The sequence below is a fragment of the Cyclopterus lumpus genome, chromosome 4 (genome assembly GCF_009769545.1).
Source record: "Cyclopterus lumpus isolate fCycLum1 chromosome 4, fCycLum1.pri, whole genome shotgun sequence".
NCBI lineage: Eukaryota > Metazoa > Chordata > Actinopteri > Perciformes > Cyclopteridae > Cyclopterus > Cyclopterus lumpus.
In genome coordinates, this window is record NC_046969.1 from 4,701,662 (window position 1) to 4,718,824 (window position 17,163).

Consider the following 17,163-nt stretch of genomic DNA (forward strand, 5'->3'; position numbering starts at 1 on the left):
ACTTATTTAAATAAAATAACTCCATGTCCACACGACTACGTTTCATTTTGAAACACATTACTTTTGCTTTTTCACAGAGCGTCCTCATTACGTGGAGTTTTAGACTAGAGCACAGAGGATGGAGGAGTTATGAAAGGTTTAATATCTCACAGAACCAGCAGCAGTCGTTGAGTTTGGAGACTTGATCCAGTTCCTGAAAGTAGATTTACTTTGATCAGTTTGCTGCAGCAGTTGAGAAATCTTCACTCTGCAGCTTGATACTTTTCATAAAATGCTGTGTGCTTGTTCTGGAAGAGTCTTTCAACATGACCTTATTTTGTTGTTTGATCATTTCTTGCCACGTATCAGTAACACAGGTCAGCCAACATTGTTGGCAGTGAAAGCAAATGAATATGTCCACGCATAATTAAACTCTCTATTTTCTTTTTATTGATTTATCCATGGACAGTTTACTGAGGGCGGGGCTCTGTGAATCGTGATGAGCCACCTGCAGGATGTGATGCACATTTGAGTTTTTTATTTTCAGTGACATAGTATCGCCTCAAACTGCAAGACAAGAGGTGAAAAGAAACCTATGAAAGATTGTCCACTGTGCGGCATCCTTTGATGATGAAGTAAACGACTGCAAGGTTTGTTGAGCGAAGAGGAAACGACTTGGCATTGACCTGTGAGCTCCGAGAGCTGATTTACTCCAAACCCCTCAAACCAACAAAGGGGATTGTGTATGTACTATAACGGAGTGTCATGGAGAAACTGCTGGCGATAATACAAGTTTAAGGCACTTCACTTTTTAGAATTGTATCAACTCAAAGGAACTTATGATATGAAAGAATTGGTCGACCTATCACTACTGTATTAAGCTCGAGGATATGGGTGAATTGTACCTTTAATTCAATTCAATTCAATTCAGTTTATTTTGTATAGCCCAAAAACACAAATTTGCCTCAGCTGGCTTTACAATCTGTACACATACGACACCCCTGTCCCAGGACCTCACATCGGATCAGGAAAAACTCCCCAAAAAACTGAAAAAACCCTTTCAGGGGAAAAAAGGGAAGAAACCTTCAGGAGAGCAACAGAGGAGAATCCATCTCCCCGGATGGACAGAAGCAATAGATGTCATGTGTACAGAATGAACAGCGTTACAGAGTTACAACACATTCAATGAATATGACAGAAATTAGGAATAATAAGTAGTAGACCAGATTTCCACGATCCATGGAACAGAAGGAGGTAGAGAGGAGGAACATTAGCAGGGACATGGCAGGAGTCCGAACCATTATACATGAGGGATCGCAAAGGAGGCGGGGCCAATGAGGCATGAGGCCAGGCCCTTGAGGCAGGAGACACAAAGGAGGCAGGGCCAATGAGGAAGGAGACCAGGCCCAGGCCAGGAGCAGGATGCAGGAAGCAGGGTCAAGGAGGCAGGAGGCAGGGCCCAAAAACCAGGACCGGCTCCAGACACAGCCAGGTCCAATGGACCCTGTGAGGCGAGAAGGCACAAAGACTCCGGGGAAGAAGTAGAGTTAGTAATGTGCAATGAAGAGACGTGTATTTGTCCATAAGGAGAAAGAGAAGAGGAGAGAGAAGCTCAGTGTATCCTAAAACGTCCCCCAGCAGCCTATAGGCCTAGAACAGCATATCTAAGGGCTGGACCAGGGCAAACCTGAGCCAGCCCTAACTATAAGCGCTGAGGAAAGTCTTAAGTCTACTCCTAAATGTGGTCTGCGGACTGAAAGTGGAAACTGGTTCCATAAAAGAGGAGCTTGATAACTGAAGGCTCTTGCTCCCATCCTACTTTTTAGGACTCTAGGAACCACAAGTACCCCCGCATTTAGTGAGCGCAGCTCTCTTGTGGGGCAATATACAATCTCCTTAAGATATGATGGTGCATCACCAATCAAGGCTGTGTAGAAGAGGAGAATACTTTTAAATGTGATTCTTGATTTTACAGGGACCCAGTGCAGAGCAGCTAATAAAGGAGTAATTTCAATTCAATTCAGTTTATTTTGTATAGCCCAATATCACAAATTACAAATTTGCCTCAGAGGGCTTTACAATCTGTACACATACGACATCCCTGTCCCAGGACCTCACATCGGATCAGGAAAAACTCCCCAAAAATAACCTTTCACAGGGAAAAAAGGGAAGAAACCTTCAGGAGAGCAACAGAGGAGGATCCCTCTCCTATAGATGTCATGTGTACAGAATGAACAGCATTTACAAAGTTACATAAACACATTACATGAATATGACAATGTATGAATGGAACTCCAATCCATGAAACAGTGGTGTTGGATGCCATCTATAGAAACTACATCACCAGATAATTAATGTCTGAGGTGTTCTGGGTATAGTAAAATAACTTCAGTTTTGTCTGAGTTTAACATAAGGAAGTTGCAGGTCATCCAGGTTTTTATGTCTGTAAGACATGCTTGAAGTTTAGCGAGCTGGTTGGTTTCCTGATAATATTGCCTAAAGGAAGCATATATAAGGTAAATAAAATTGGTCCAAGCACGGAACCATGTGGAACGTTGGTGGTCATGGAGGCTTCATCATTTACAAATACAAATGGAGATCGATCTGATGAATAGGATTCAAACCAGTTTAGTGCGGTACCTTTAATGCTAATCTAGTCTCTGTAATAGGATGTCATGGTCAATGGTGCCGAACGCAGCACTAAGGTCTAACAAGTATGGAGATGATTCCTTTATCAGCACTAAGGTCTAACAAAACAAGTACAGAGATGAGTCCTTCATCAGCACTAAGGTCTAACAAAACAAGTATAGAGATGAGTCCTTTTTCAGCACTAAGGTCTAACAAAACACATTTTGAAATGGTATGTTGTTGCCATTTCGGCGTGGTTTGGCTGCTGCTAGCATTTACTTACGTATGTTGTGTTTGGAGTCTTTAAGCAGACTGTTGTGTGGTGTGGACTCAACGTATTTTAAGATGGGGCCCTCATTCGAATGCTATGGCTGTTGAGGTTACTGGATTTAAATTGGATTCCTACTGTGACGGTCATTTCCTTGTATGTTTCAAATAAATGGATCAAGGACTGGGTCAATGGGTGGCACATCTGAAATGGAGAAAAGGACAAGCACTCTAACTGAAAAAGCTCTTGCAAGCAAAATTGAGGCAATACATAAAAAACGTAAAAAGGAAGTGAACAGAATAAATGGACAGATACTGTTTCTGAAGGAGTTCATGGGAGATGATAAAAATGCTTCACTTGTTAAATCACTCTGCCTTGCACAAATCTCTGATGCATTTAATTCCATCTGATGAACCAGAATAGAAACATGCATGGTTCACAAGCATCAATGAATAAAACCACAGCAGCAAGAAACATGCTTCAACGTTAAATGTGTCCACAATATTGTCTGCATTCTATTTACCACATACTCATCCAGTATCTTATCATTGTAAGGTCGACACACCCCTTTTCATGAAAAGCAGGAATGAAATACACCTGCCAATATGCTCACTGTGATAAAAACAAATGTCCCTACAAGCTCAGGGACAAATAGCAAACTATTTGAGTTTTATTGAGTGTCAAGTGGGTTAGATTAGATTAGATTGTATGTTTCCAAATACAGGATCTGTTGCAAGATTGCAACAGATCATGTATTTGGAAACATACAAGATGCTCCAAAGTTACTGGCAATCAAAGAAGACAGCAGAGCAAAACCTCCACGTCTCTCAAGGGCTCAATGAAGTAGCTTTGCCACTATGGTTATTGCAGTTGAAAGAAAGACCTGAACGGAACACAAGGTTAAAGGACACTCATCTGAAAGGACTGGCCTGTACTGCTAAAGTGGACATGCTGGAGCTGTGCGCTCTATTGGAGAAGAGGGCACAGGATGAGAAGATTGATTTCCTGAAAAATAATTTGTTTGTTTTGGCTGCTTGTGTACTGGGTACATCAGCAGAGACTGGAGGAAACGTCTCTCCAGCCAAACATGTGGTTTAAGACACCCTAATATGCTTCACATACATTCTAAGGAAAAGGGGAGCATATGTGGAGAAAGGAAAGAGCAACTTTGAGGGTGCAGTGGACAGTTCTTTGGCCGGTGAACAAGACTGTACGCTAGCCATCCTACCAGTTTAAGGTAAATCAAAGAAAGGTCAAATGACAGTGAAAACCTACACCTTCTTAGACCAAGGGAGTTCAGCATTCTTCTGCACAATGTGTCTGATGGATGGACTGAATCTCTCTGTGAGAAAAATAAGGATTCTTTGGCACACCCTGGGCCAAGAGAAAATGGTGGAGTTGTATTGTGTCAGACTTGGAAGTGGCTGGATTGGATAGTGGGTTGTACTGTGAAATGCCAGACATCTTTACTCAACTCAGAAGGCCTGTGAACAGGTGTAACATCCCACGATAACAAGATCTAAATCTTATTCATTTATTTTATATATGTCTTTTGTTTACACCCTTTGTGAACACCTTATTTTGATAACTAGACCTAGTCCCTCTGCTAACTTTGCTAAGTCTGCCACTAGCTTCATAAAATGGATAGAGACTTGTTTTTTTATACTTTAGTTTACCATTTGACCATGGAGATGCAAATGATGGCTTGACCTCAGTCATCTATACATGCTGCATTGTACTCTTGATCTCTGATAAATACTAGCAGTAATAGGTGGAGACATATTGTTTTCTCCACAATGAGTTGGTTAATCTTATTTCTAGATAACAAAGTTTGTTATCTCAAGATCACAAGTTAATCAACTTATGATCTTGAGATAACGTCATTATAAAAAATAATTGTGAGCATGGCCGTTCTCGGCTTGTTGAGCTTTAAGTACCACGAAACAAACTGTATTTGTTTTTTCATTTTTTATTGAGCTTTATTCTATTTTAGAAATGGCAGAGGTCTCAGAGGCGGATACATCCAAACCTCAGCATATAGAAGCATGTTCTGCTACTATTTTACTATTTGCATGGTGAGATACTATTATGGAGATCTGAATATTTTCTAAATTGAGTTTAACATTGTCAAACGAACCATACTAACCTGGGCTTGGTAGAGTCCACCTGGGTCTCGAGGGGTGACTCCAACGAAGGAGGTGCGATTGGCAGGGGGTGTCCCAGGAGCCGAGTATGCTGAGGGTGTTTGCGTTAACAAAATCAGTCTCATACTGTCTCTCATACTGCCAAGTTGCTTGTTAAATGGCAAGAAGCAGTACCCTACTTCAAATGAAATCTGTCCATTTTAATAAGGAGCTACAACAGTGAAAAGCATACAACTGGCCAACCCTAACTGCTGGCAAATAAGTCACTCTATGGTGGTTTTATTTTGTACCAAGGGACATCAAACAGAGGCAGCAGATCTGATGTAGGACAGCCACTGCCCTGCTCCTCTCTGTCTTTAGTGTCTGTCTATAGCAGGCAGGAAGTCAAACTCCATCCAGCTGATATGTTTAGACCTGACCTGAGAGGTATTCCAGATTGTGGAACTGGCAAAATGTAGGTAACATTACCTCACTTATACTGCAGGAACGTAGCAGAATATCATGTCATGTGTGTCCATTGTTTTCTCTGTTGTCTGCTTTGGGGATGAGTTCTGGATCCCGGGCTCGTTTGCTGATTCCGGATGCTTTGGACCGTGATAAGTCAAGTATCACATCCCACTAAGGACAGCAATAACAAACACAGCAGCAACCACCACTTTTGCTGGGGCAGGACAACCAATACTATAATAATACCGATTATAGAAAAAACGGATTACAATGCATTCAGCAAAGCAAACCAAAAACCTAGAAAGCTTCTTGACTCGCTGAACCCTGTACTAGGGGAACCAGGCAGGGATGTGTATCATCCCTCAGTGTAAACACTGTGTCTCATGTTCACATAACCTGCTAGAAAATCAATGATTTTCACTCATTGACAAAAACTACGATCAAAAGCTCCAGAACAGCTACTGAATGGATTGGTGTGTTTAAAGTTTGTATGGAAATGTTCATGGAAAGTATGTTGTGTGTGGTTTGTGTTATTAACTTTCATTCTGCGGAATCAGTTAGGAATCACAGTCTTTTCATCACATTTTACCTGAGTATTAACATCAGACCACCTCCACCTCCTCTAATTAGCCCCCTCTTCACCACCACCACCTCCTCCGACAACCTCTTGACCTCCACCAACCCCCTCTTCACCTCCACCTCCTCTAACACCCTCTTAATTTCCATCTCCTCTAACCCCCTCTTCGCCTCCACCTCTTGTACCACTATCTTCACCTCCACCTCCACTTCTTCTAACCCCCTCTGCATCTACACCTCCTCTAAAACCCTCTTCAACTCCGCCTCCTCTAACACTAGCTTTACCTTCACCTCCTCTAACCCCTTCTTCACCTTCACTGCCTGTCACACTATCTTCACCTCCACCTCTTCTAACCCTTTCTTCACCGTCACACTATCTTCACCTCCACCTCTTCTAACCCTTTCTTCACCTTCATTTCCTGTAACACTATCTTCACCACGGGGCGACTGTGGCTCAGTGGTGAGCAGGGTCGTCCTTCAATCAGAGGATCGGCGGTTACTCCGCTAGCCCATGTCGATGTGTCCTTGGGCAAGACACTTAACCCCAAAATTGCTCCCATAGCTGTGTCTACGGTTTGTGTGTGAATGTGTGTGAATGTTAGTTACTACTGATGGGCAGGTGGGACCTTAGCTCCTCCCATCAGTGTATGATTGGGTGAATGATTTCATGTAGTGTTAAAGTGCTTTGAGTGGTCGGAAGACTAGAAAAGCGCTCTACAAGTACAGGTCCATATACCATTAACCCCCTCTTCACCTCTACCAACCCCCTCTAATTCAATTCAGTTTATTTTGTATAGCCCAGAATTACAAACTCCCCTCAGAGGGCTTTACAATCTGTACACATATGACATCCCTGACCTTTGACCTCACATCGAATCAGGAAAAACTCCCAAAAAAAGGGGGAAAAAGTGAAGAAACCTTCATGAGAGCAACAGAGGAGGATCCCTCTCCCCGGATGGACAGAAGCAATAGATGTCATGTGTACAGATGAACAGCGTTACAGAGTTACAACACATTCAATTAATATGACAGAAATTATGAACAATTAGTAGTAGGCATGGACCACGACATCTCTACATCTCCACCTCCATCATCTGTAACACTAGCTTCACCTCCACCTCCTCTAACCACCTGTTCACCTCCACCTCCTGTAACACTATCTTCATCCTCCTCTAACAACCTCTTCACCTCTTCTTTACCCCCCTTTTAATCTCCACCTCTAACACCATATTCACCTCCTTAAACCGCTCTCCATCCCCACCTCATCTAAAACCCTCTTCACCTCCACCTCCTCTAACCCCCTCTTCACCTTCACCTCCTGTAACACTATCTTCATCCTCCTCTAACAACCTCTTCACCTCCACTTCCTTTAACCCCCTTTTCAACTTCACTTCCTGTAACACTATGTTCACCCCCACCTTCTCTAAAACCCTCTTCACCACAACCTCTTCTGGCGTTCTTTTCCCCTCCTCAAAAAGCAAAAGAATTGTGAAATGTAATTCAAATCGATTTAAGTCAAATATTTGTTGGAATATTACAGGAAACAAAGAAATCTAACAACCAACAACAATAACAAGATGCAGTCTACAGTCACTGCCTCTCAGTTTATGACAGGCAGGACTTAGTATTGTCCCTCAATATAAGACTAGTCATCTTTCTTCATCTGAGAGCAATAGAAAACATTTGGCTCTTGAATGCATACAGAAATAAAGACATTTTCCTAATGTTCTTATAGTGGTCACATTTGGTGAGGACGTGTCTCTGTTTCAGGCTCACAAAGGGAGCAGGGAGAGCCTTGGCTGCTGTCTCTACTTTGTCGAGGTTCATTTTAATGTAAGATCAGTCATTCTGCTTAAATCATCTGCCACAGTGCTGTCAGTTCAGAGCCAAACAGCAGAGCAGTGTGCTCCAATAGGTGAACTAGTTTAACTGTGTTGAGTCTTATTAGTGCTGTGTTATGTTCCTGAGGCTTTGGTGTGTTGGTAGGCTGAGTGGTTAGTTCTTCTTGGTAGTTTATTGTTTAAAAGGGCTTTCTCTGTTGGTAATAGTGGGTTTTTTTCATGGAACAAAACGCTGTAGAACAGAGACAAGAACTGGCTGAGATAAACAGAGATGTTGCTTCTTCTTCCAGGAGAGAACAAGCAGGCTCTTTTAAGAGCTACAGTTTCTAAGTGGAATGAAATGGATGAACCTACATACATCTTTGGACTGGAGAAGCAACAGGAGAAAATAAGCATATGCACTGTTTGCCTTTGTCTGGGCGGGTCACTTCTGAATGTGGACTTTTATGATAAACTGTAGCAGAGGAGTGGGATCCAGCCAGGTGGCAACCTCCGGTTCTACCGAGTGAAGCCAAAGGGAAGTGTCTAAAAAATTGCATTCTCTCTACTGAACACCAGGGGGCGACTCCTCTGGATGCAAAAAGATGTCTGATTGTATAGAAGTCTATGACAAAATTACTCTACTTCTCTCTTGATTTATTCCCTCAGTAAACATTGTAAACATGAGTTTATGGTCTCACACTCTAGTTTCAAGTCTTCTTCAATACAACATGATGTTCATTTAGAGTAGACCATAATACAGGGTATGCTTTAGGGCGGGCTTACTGTGATTGACAGGTCGCTGCCACTACCAGAGCTGTATATGGCGCCTCTACGTCAGTCCTCTGCATTTCAAATATTGTAATTTCCATTGACCGTCAAGATTCAACTATGTTGAAACTGCTCAATCAGGCGAACCACTAGTTCCAATCATGCGCAGATCTGGCCATCAATTAATGACGGTTTGTCTTCTAGTTCAGCCGGTTTACCTGTAAGTCAGTGCTCCTGGTCTGTGCCGTTGTAGCACTTTAGTAGCACTTAAAAGGTCTTACTGATAGCACTTTGTAGTTTAACTTTATTGAAGAAACTGTACTTGCTTGATTCTTGTTGTTCTGAGTTTGGACTCATGGTTTAATACACTTATTGTAAGTCGCTTTGGATAAAAGCGTCAGCTAAATGACATGTAATGTAATGTAAAAGTCTGATATTTTCCTCAAATGACACAGTGAATGGGATGGCAGAACAATCCACTGTGCGAATCTGAGTAAATACTGTCAATACTAAAGGCTTTGTCATTTGTAAAGAGACACCCCAAAATCAAATGTACACATTGTTCCTCTTACTTGTGCTGCTACCTATCAATGCCATAGAGATGTCTGCCTTCTATAATGGGACTATATGGCACTCAGCATGTGGTGTTCAAAGTGCCAACACATGCTATGTAGATCTTGCATGAAACTGCTCACAACAAGGTCTGTATTTTATCTTCAGTAACTGGGTCATGATTTCTGGAAAGAGTCATTGCTATTTTTCAAATGTGTTTCTTGACAGGGTGGAAACAGGAAACAACCCCCCAACAATGCAACATTGTATAATCTCCCCAAATGAACCAAACTACAGGAGTGAAAGACCCCTTAGTGCGTGAGGTTCGTCTTTGTTGTGCAGTTAGATAATTTGTTCTTGTGTGCATTGACCTTTTCCTAAGTCCAGCTCTGACCAGGGTCCGACAACTCTTCAGCTGTGCTCCATAGACTCGTGCAATAGTATCAGATGTTTTTCATTATCAGGCTGGTTTAGAGGGACAGTGTTGTTCCTTCATTTTCGTCTCGTTCGTCAAGTGATGTAGTGGTTCACTTTTAGACTTTAGCTTCTATCTTTATCTTTTTAAGTGGGGGCTCCATGGTAACGTTGCTCGATAGACAGCTTGATGGGGTAGCAGCGGTGGGCAGGGTTTAGTCAAGTGTCAATTAGGACATGTTCCTTAAAATGTAGGTTTGTAATAGACAGGTTGTCATAGCCTCTTGGGTGGTGCGGCTTCCTTCTGCCTGGGAAATAGCGTTTTATATTAATGTGGTTCCCATTGGAATCACACAGAAACATAACGTTTGTGTTGCCATGTGTGTGTCTTTCAGAAGGTAGTACTAGTACATTAGGAGAGAAGGGGGTACCAGGCAGTCTCACTCTTCTACTGATTGATTGTGTCATCAGAACTCTGGTAAACACTGGTTATTGTTCTCTCTCTGAAGGCTATGCATTTTCGTTCCAGTGTTGAGTGTCCCTCAAAGTTTGGGCGTTGAGTCAATGGAAGGTGATGGAGGCAAGTTGTTGGGGATGGCCAACCTGTAGAGAACAGGCTTTGATTATAGATGTCATTATGGAAAACTGTTCCTGATCATAACTGTCCCGTTGTGGCAGAGGTGAGGTCTTTTTATTCAAGGGACAGTAATCTGTTTTTAATTTGCTTATGCACTTCTTTATTTGAGCAAATGAGTGCCAGTTAGGAGGGAGGTGAGTGAAGAACAGCAAGTTTAACCATACAGTTGTTCCTCTTTGTAGAGTCAGTTTACTTGAACAATTCTGTGGTAATCTTTTGATTGAGTCAGGCATTGTTGTTAATAATGCGTTAATTTGAGTGTTTCCTCGCACTGTAGCGGCTGAAGAGCCATGATGAAGTGATGATGTGTTGTTAATAAAACACGGACAAGTCAGAAAAATGCTGTCTGACTGTGAGCATTTACTGTTGAAACATGTAGATTCACGCAGGCTCAATCTGATGTTTACCTGAACGTTCAGAGTGTTTTGGCTGCAATTTAGTCCTAACAAAGTCTCCCATGACACCCAAGACAATGGGCAAGGTGAGGGGACAGTAGACACAGTAGAGACAGAATAAATACACAGTAGAGACAGCATAAAGGTGAGATGACAGTAGAGACAAAATAAAGACACAGTAGAGGCAGACACAGTAGAGGCATAATAAAGGTGAGGGGACAGTAGAGACGCAGTAGAGACAGCATAAAGACACAGAAGAGGCCGAATGAAGACACAGTAGAGAGAGAATAAATGTGAGGGGAAAGTAGAGACACAGTAGAGGCATAATAAAGGTGAGGCGACAGTAGATACACAGTAGAGGCAGAATAAAGGCACAGTAGAGACCAAGTAGAGGCATAATAAAGGTGATGGGACAGCAGAGACACCGAAGAGGCAGAATAAAGGTGAGGGGACAGTAGAGACACAGTAGAGGCAGCATAAAGACACAGAAGAGGCAGAATGAAGACACAGTAGAGAGAGAGTAAAGGTGAGGGGAAAGTAGAGACAGTAGAGGCAGAATAAAGGTGAGGGGACAGAAGAGACAAAGAAGAGGCAGAATAAAGGTGAGGGGACAGTAGAAACAGAATGAAGACACAGAAGAGGCAGAATGAAGACACAGTAGAGAGAGAATAAAGGTGAGGGGAAAGTAGAGACACAGTAGAGACAGAATATAAAAACATGGATGACCTACAACTTCCTGATGTTAAACTCAGACAAAACTGAAGTTATTTTTATTAGGCCCTGAACACCTCAGAGATCAATTATCTGGTGATGTGGTTTCTGTAGATGGCATTGCCCTGGCATCGAACACCACTGTAAAGAATCTCGGCATTATCTTTGACCGAGACTTGTCCTTTAACTTCCACGTTAAGCAAATCTCAAGGATTGCATTTTTTCATCTACATAACATTTAAAAAATCAGGCACATCTTGTCTCAAAAAGATGCAGAAAAGCTGGTTCACGCGTTTGTTACTTCCAGACTAGATTACTGCAACTCCTTATTATCAGGCTGCTCTAATAAGTCTCTTAAATCCCTCCAGTTAATCCAGAATGCTGCAGCTCGTGTACTCACAAAAACTAGGAAAAGAGATCACATTACTCCTGTATAAGCTGCTCTGCACTGGCTCCCTGTAAAATCAAGAATCACATTTAAAATTCTTCTCCTCACCTACAAAGCTACAAAGCTTTGATTGGTGATGCATCATCATATCTTAAGGAGCTTGTAGTACCATATTGCCCCACTAGAGAGCTGCGCTCACTAAATGCGGGGCTACTTGTGGTTCCTAGAGTCCTAAAAAGTAGGATGGGAGCAAGAGCCTTCAGTTATTAAGCTCCTCTTTTATGGAACCAGCTTCCACTTTTAGTCCGGGAGGCAGACACAGTCACCTCATTTAAGAATAGACTTAAGACTTTCCTCTTTAATAGTGCTTATAGTTAGGGCTGAATCAGGTTTGCCCTGGTCAAGCCCCTTGATATGCTGCTATAGGCTTATAGGATGCTGGGGGATGTTTTAGGATACACTGAGCACCTATCTCCTCTTCTCTCTCTCCTTATGGATGAATTTACATCTCTCCATTGCACCTTATTAACTCTGCTTCCTCCCTGGAGTCGTTGTGACTTCACGTCTCATAGGGTCCATTGGACCTGGAGGTGTCTGATGCCTGGTGAACCGGCCTCCCGCGTTGGCCCTGCTGATGCGCCCCGCCCCCCGCTGCTCTCTACGTCCTTCTGTTTCATGGATTGGAGTTCCATTCATACATTGTCATATTCATGTAATGTGTTTATGTAACTTTGTAAATGCTGTTCATTCTGTATACATGATATCTATTGCATCTGTCCATCCGGGGAGAGGGATCCTCCTCTGTTGCTCTCCTGAAGGTTTCTTCCCTTTTTTCCCTGTAAAAGGTCCTGGGACAGGGATGTCGTATGTGTACAGATCGTAAAGCCCTCTGAGGCAAATTTGTAATTTGTGATATTGGGCTATACAAAATAAACTGAATTGAATTGAGAATAAAGGTGAGGGGACAGTAGAGACACAGTAGAGACATAATGAAGACACAGAAGAGGCAGAATAAAGATTCAGTAGAGACACAGTATATGCAGAATAAAGGTGAGGGGACAGTAGAGACACAGTAGAGGCATAATAAAGGCACAGTAGAGACAAAGTAGAGGCATAATAAAGGTGATGGGACAGCAGAGACACAGAAGAGGCAGAATAAAGACACAGTAGATGCAGAATAACGGCACAGTAGAGACAAAGTAGAGGCATAATAAAGGTGATGGGACAGCAGAGACACAGAAGCGGCAGAATAAAGACACAGTAGATGCAGAATAAAGGTGAGGGGACAGTATAGACACAGTAGAGTCAGAATAAAGACACATTAGAGACATAATAAAGACACAGTAAAGACAGAATAAAGGCGAGGGGACGGTAGAGACACAGTAGAGGCATAATAAAGACACAGAAGAGGCAGACTACAGCTATAAAGGTGAGGTGACAGTAGAGACACATTAGAGACAGAATAAAGGTGAGGGGACAGTAGAGAGACAGTAGAGGCAGAATAAAGGTGAGGGGACAGCAGAGACACAGTAGAGGCAGATTAAAGGTGTAATGACCGCATATGTCTGTCTCTGTGTATGGCACCAGCAAAGGGTAAACCTGTTTGTTTATTTTCCTTTGCGCATTTAAAGTGGTCATTTGTCATTGACTTTCTTCTGAGGACATTAAGAGACGTCGGGACTGTCGGGATCCGGGGATGGAATTATACTTTGGGAGCGGTTAATTGTTTGTGATGCGTGTTTGTGATGCGTGTTTGTTTTGTGTGTTGCATCGTATGCCGCATTTAATTTGATTTAATAATAACATTTGGTGTCTGCAATTGACTCTTTGGTTTCTTTTATGATTATTTCACATTTGCTGTTCATGGTGGTTTTCCATCATAGCAGGGACACCATTAAATATCAGATCCGCCCGCGTTGTACTTTTCCCCTTAGGTTTTATTAGCAGGGAGAATTGTTACAGAGTGGTGGCCAGTATGGGGACTTGCAAGGATTATATAATTAAATTGTGATTTTAGTGTTAATTGTTTGCTGCTTAACATGGACGGCGATATTTCTTTTGAATGATCCGTTTCTACGCCAAGACAGTTATAGTTAGAGTACTTGTGGCTGTATTAATAATATAAATTCAGCCTTGGCTAAGTAAATTGCATTTCTGTTTTACACAGAAGGTTTTCTTGTTGAATGAATGTATTTAGATGTTTAATGTGTAGACAGCAGTACTGGTTTCGCAGCCAACACAATACAGTAACATAAGAACCACCACATACAACTATACTGACACACACAAATGTCCACCATGAGGCAGCCATTGATAATGGGACACTTGAAGAGCATACATCCACCCTCTTAGAGGCAGTCCAAGGTGCTACCCCGCCTGCTGATGCTGACGCGGATGCTAACCCTTACCGCCACGTCACCGGTAAGGGTCAATGGCGTCTCAGAGTTAACCAGCTTGTTGGAATCCATGTATCTTGAGCAATCGGAGCAGGACCGTCAACGGCCTGAGGAGGATGATAAGGCGCACTCGGAGAACAGCTTCAGGACCTCCATTCAAGGGTTCACACCTTAGAAAATCGACTTAAAGAAGCAGTTGATAGCACACTCAATCGGGAAGAGGGGCTCAGGGCTGCCCTTGAAACCGTGGCTGAAGCGGCTAAAGGTTATGTTGATGCGAGGCTGCAAGGCTTGGATCGGGCCATAGTGGCTTGTCTGGAGCGAAGGGACACCCGGTGGGGACAAGAGCTGAAAAAGGCCTTCAACAAACATCGGCTCTCTTGGAAGCCAGACCGTTTTTCCACTCCTGCAGGGCCAACGTCGGACAGCCAGATCCTCAGAGCCTGTAATCCGAGGTTGGCAAGCGGCATGCATCGTCGCTACTGTGGACCAAGTGGTCAAAGTGGGCTCCCTGATCGAAAAGGACTGGAGTAACCCCAAAGATTATTGGAGCCGATTACAGCAGACCACCCCTCCAGAGTGCTCGTCCAGGAAGTCCAACAAGAATGCAGAGCATGCAGTCAACTTTTACATGGCGGTAATGGAAGATGCCTGTGCCGAACAGCCTGCAATTCCGCTGTGGGCGGCTCAACCGGAGATGGTCAGGTCGCTGTTGCAGAAGCGGCCTACAGTGTGGACAGAGTCCACTGGGGCCACCAAAGTTATAACACATAAGATCTGGACTGGATATGAGCTGCCAGTATGAAAGAGAGCCTACCGAGTGTCACCGCAGAAGCAGGCTGTTATTGAGGAACTTAAAAAAATGCTAAGCAACGGCGTCATTGAGCCATCCTCTTCTGCATGGGCCTCCCCCGTAGTTTTAACCCCGCGGAAAGATGGGACACCCCGTTTCTGTGTGGACTACAGGGGAGTTAACGCAAAAACCCACCATGATGCCTATCCAGTGCCGCTGGTGCATGGAATCTTGGAGTCCTTGCAGGGGGCCCAGTACTTTAGCTCCCTGGATCTCCGGAGTGGATACTGGCAGGTGGCGATGGATGTGGAGACCAAGCAGAAGACTGCCATGATCACCCATCTCGGCCTATTCCAGTTTAAGGTCATGCCATTCGGTTTGCAGAATGCGGGCGCCACCTTCCAGAGGTTGATGGAAAGAGTCCTGGGAGAGTTGAAGGGATCTGCTTCGTCTACATAATAATAATAATAATCCATTTAATTTATATAGTGCTTTTCTAGATACTCAAAGACACTTTACATTATACACCGTAGACACAGCTACGGGGAGCAATGCAGGGTTAAGTGTCTTGCTCAAGGACACATCGACTAGGGCGGGGATTGAACTGCCAACCCCTTGATTGAAAGACGGGCATGCTAACCACTGACCCATAGTCGCCCCATAAATAGACGATATTATCGTCTTTTCTCAGACTCAAGAGCAACACTTGCGGGATCTCGATGCAGTGTTTCAGAAACTCCACCAGGCCCATCTAACCCTCAATGTAAAGAAATGCCATCTTCTCCAGACTCAACTTGCCTTCCTGGGGCATGTAGTCTCCGGTAAAGGTGTGGAAGCCGACCCCACAAAGGTTGATGCCATCACAGCCTACCCAGCTCCCACAGATTTGAAAAGTCTCCAAAGGTTCCTGGGTCCAGTGGGCTGGTACCACAAGTTCATTCCTAGGTTGGCTGACATTGTGGCCCCACTCAACAACCTCAAGAAGAAAAGAGTATCTAGTGTTCACCCTGCAAGGAGTATTTTCATCGTGTCTAGTGGTGATAGCTCAAGGATCGGTTCATTGTGACTCTAGTGGTTTGGGTCTTGGAGCCGTTCTGATGCAGGTCATCGAGGGAGATGAAAGAGTCATCGCCTTCACATTGAGGGCTCTCCAGGGTGCTGAACTGAGGTATTCCACCTCAGAGCAGGAATGCCTGGCAGTTGTGTGGGCGGTGGAGAATTTCCTAGAAGGTGAACCGTTTGACATGTTTACAGACCACAGTGCTCTGGCCTGGGCATTCAACTGTCCCAAAGCATCGTCACGGCTCACCAGATGGACTCTGCGCCTGGAGGCATTCTTTTTCCGGGTTCATTATAAGAAGGGTTGCTGCAACGTCGTTCTGGATGCACTGTCCCACGCACCACCTCCACCACAAGAAAGTAATGTGTGTGTGTGTGTGGCTGTCGCCAAGTCCCGCTGGTCTGATCTATCCAGTTCCCTACAGGTCATTGAAGAGGCTCAGCAGACTGACACTTTATGCCAAGAGCTTGGTCAGACTGTTTGCCAGCCCACGCCCGGCCGCATTCACTATCAACTACAACAAGGAGTGTTATACCAGGGCATGCCATCAAAGTACGGAGGATTCAACTACCAGTTAGTTGTTCTGGCTGTACTGACACCAGAGTTTCTGGCTTATTTCCATGATAGCCCCTTTGGAGGGCATTTAGGAAGAATAAAGACACTCTTCATTTGTCATTGACTTTATTTTGGGGACATTAAGAGACTTTGGGACTGTCGGGATCCGGGGATGGAATTACACTTTGGGAGCGGTTAATTGTTTGTGATGCGTGTTCGTTTTGTATGTTACAGTGTACAACGCATTGAATTTGATTTAATAATAACATTTGGTGTCTGCAATTGACTGTTTGGTTTCTTTTATGATTATTTCACATTTGACGTTCATGGTGGTTTCCATCATATTAAGCAGGGACACAGCATTAAATATATCAAGTTTAGTCCTTAAAACTGATTATTATTGTAGGAGAATTTAATATTCATGTAGATGTTGATAATGATTGCCTTAGTGCTGCATTTATCTCATTGTTGGACTTGATTGGCTTCTGTCAGAGAGTACAGAAACCCACTCACTGCTTTGGCCACACCCTCGACCTTGTTCTTGCATATGGCATTGACATTGAGCATTTGGAGGTCTTCCCACAGAACCCTCTTCTGTCAGACCATTACCTCATAACTTTTGAGTTTAT

General features: G+C 43.5%; 1 protein-coding gene across 10 annotated transcripts in view; it reads right to left on the minus strand.

The window, feature by feature from the left end:
* nfic (nuclear factor I/C) overlaps positions 1-17,163 on the minus strand; it is a 100,728-nt gene that overhangs the window by 10,125 nt on the left and 73,440 nt on the right. For 2 of the 10 annotated variants that reach the window (XM_034530686.1, XM_034530685.1), the window contains exons 12-13: positions 5,022-5,110; positions 2,771-3,079 (exon numbers count right to left, since the gene is read on the minus strand). The exons of 2 other annotated variants lie outside the window; for them this stretch is intronic. In XM_034530686.1, the coding sequence (XP_034386577.1) occupies positions 2,948-3,079; positions 5,022-5,110 (221 nt within the window). In that variant the 3' untranslated portion in view covers positions 2,771-2,947. Of the gene's footprint in view, positions 1-150; positions 194-453; positions 547-2,770; positions 5,111-5,487; positions 5,638-17,163 lie in introns of those variants that run through there. 6 more of the 10 variants (XR_004609375.1, XR_004609376.1, XM_034530691.1 and 3 more) reach the window with 6 other exon arrangements.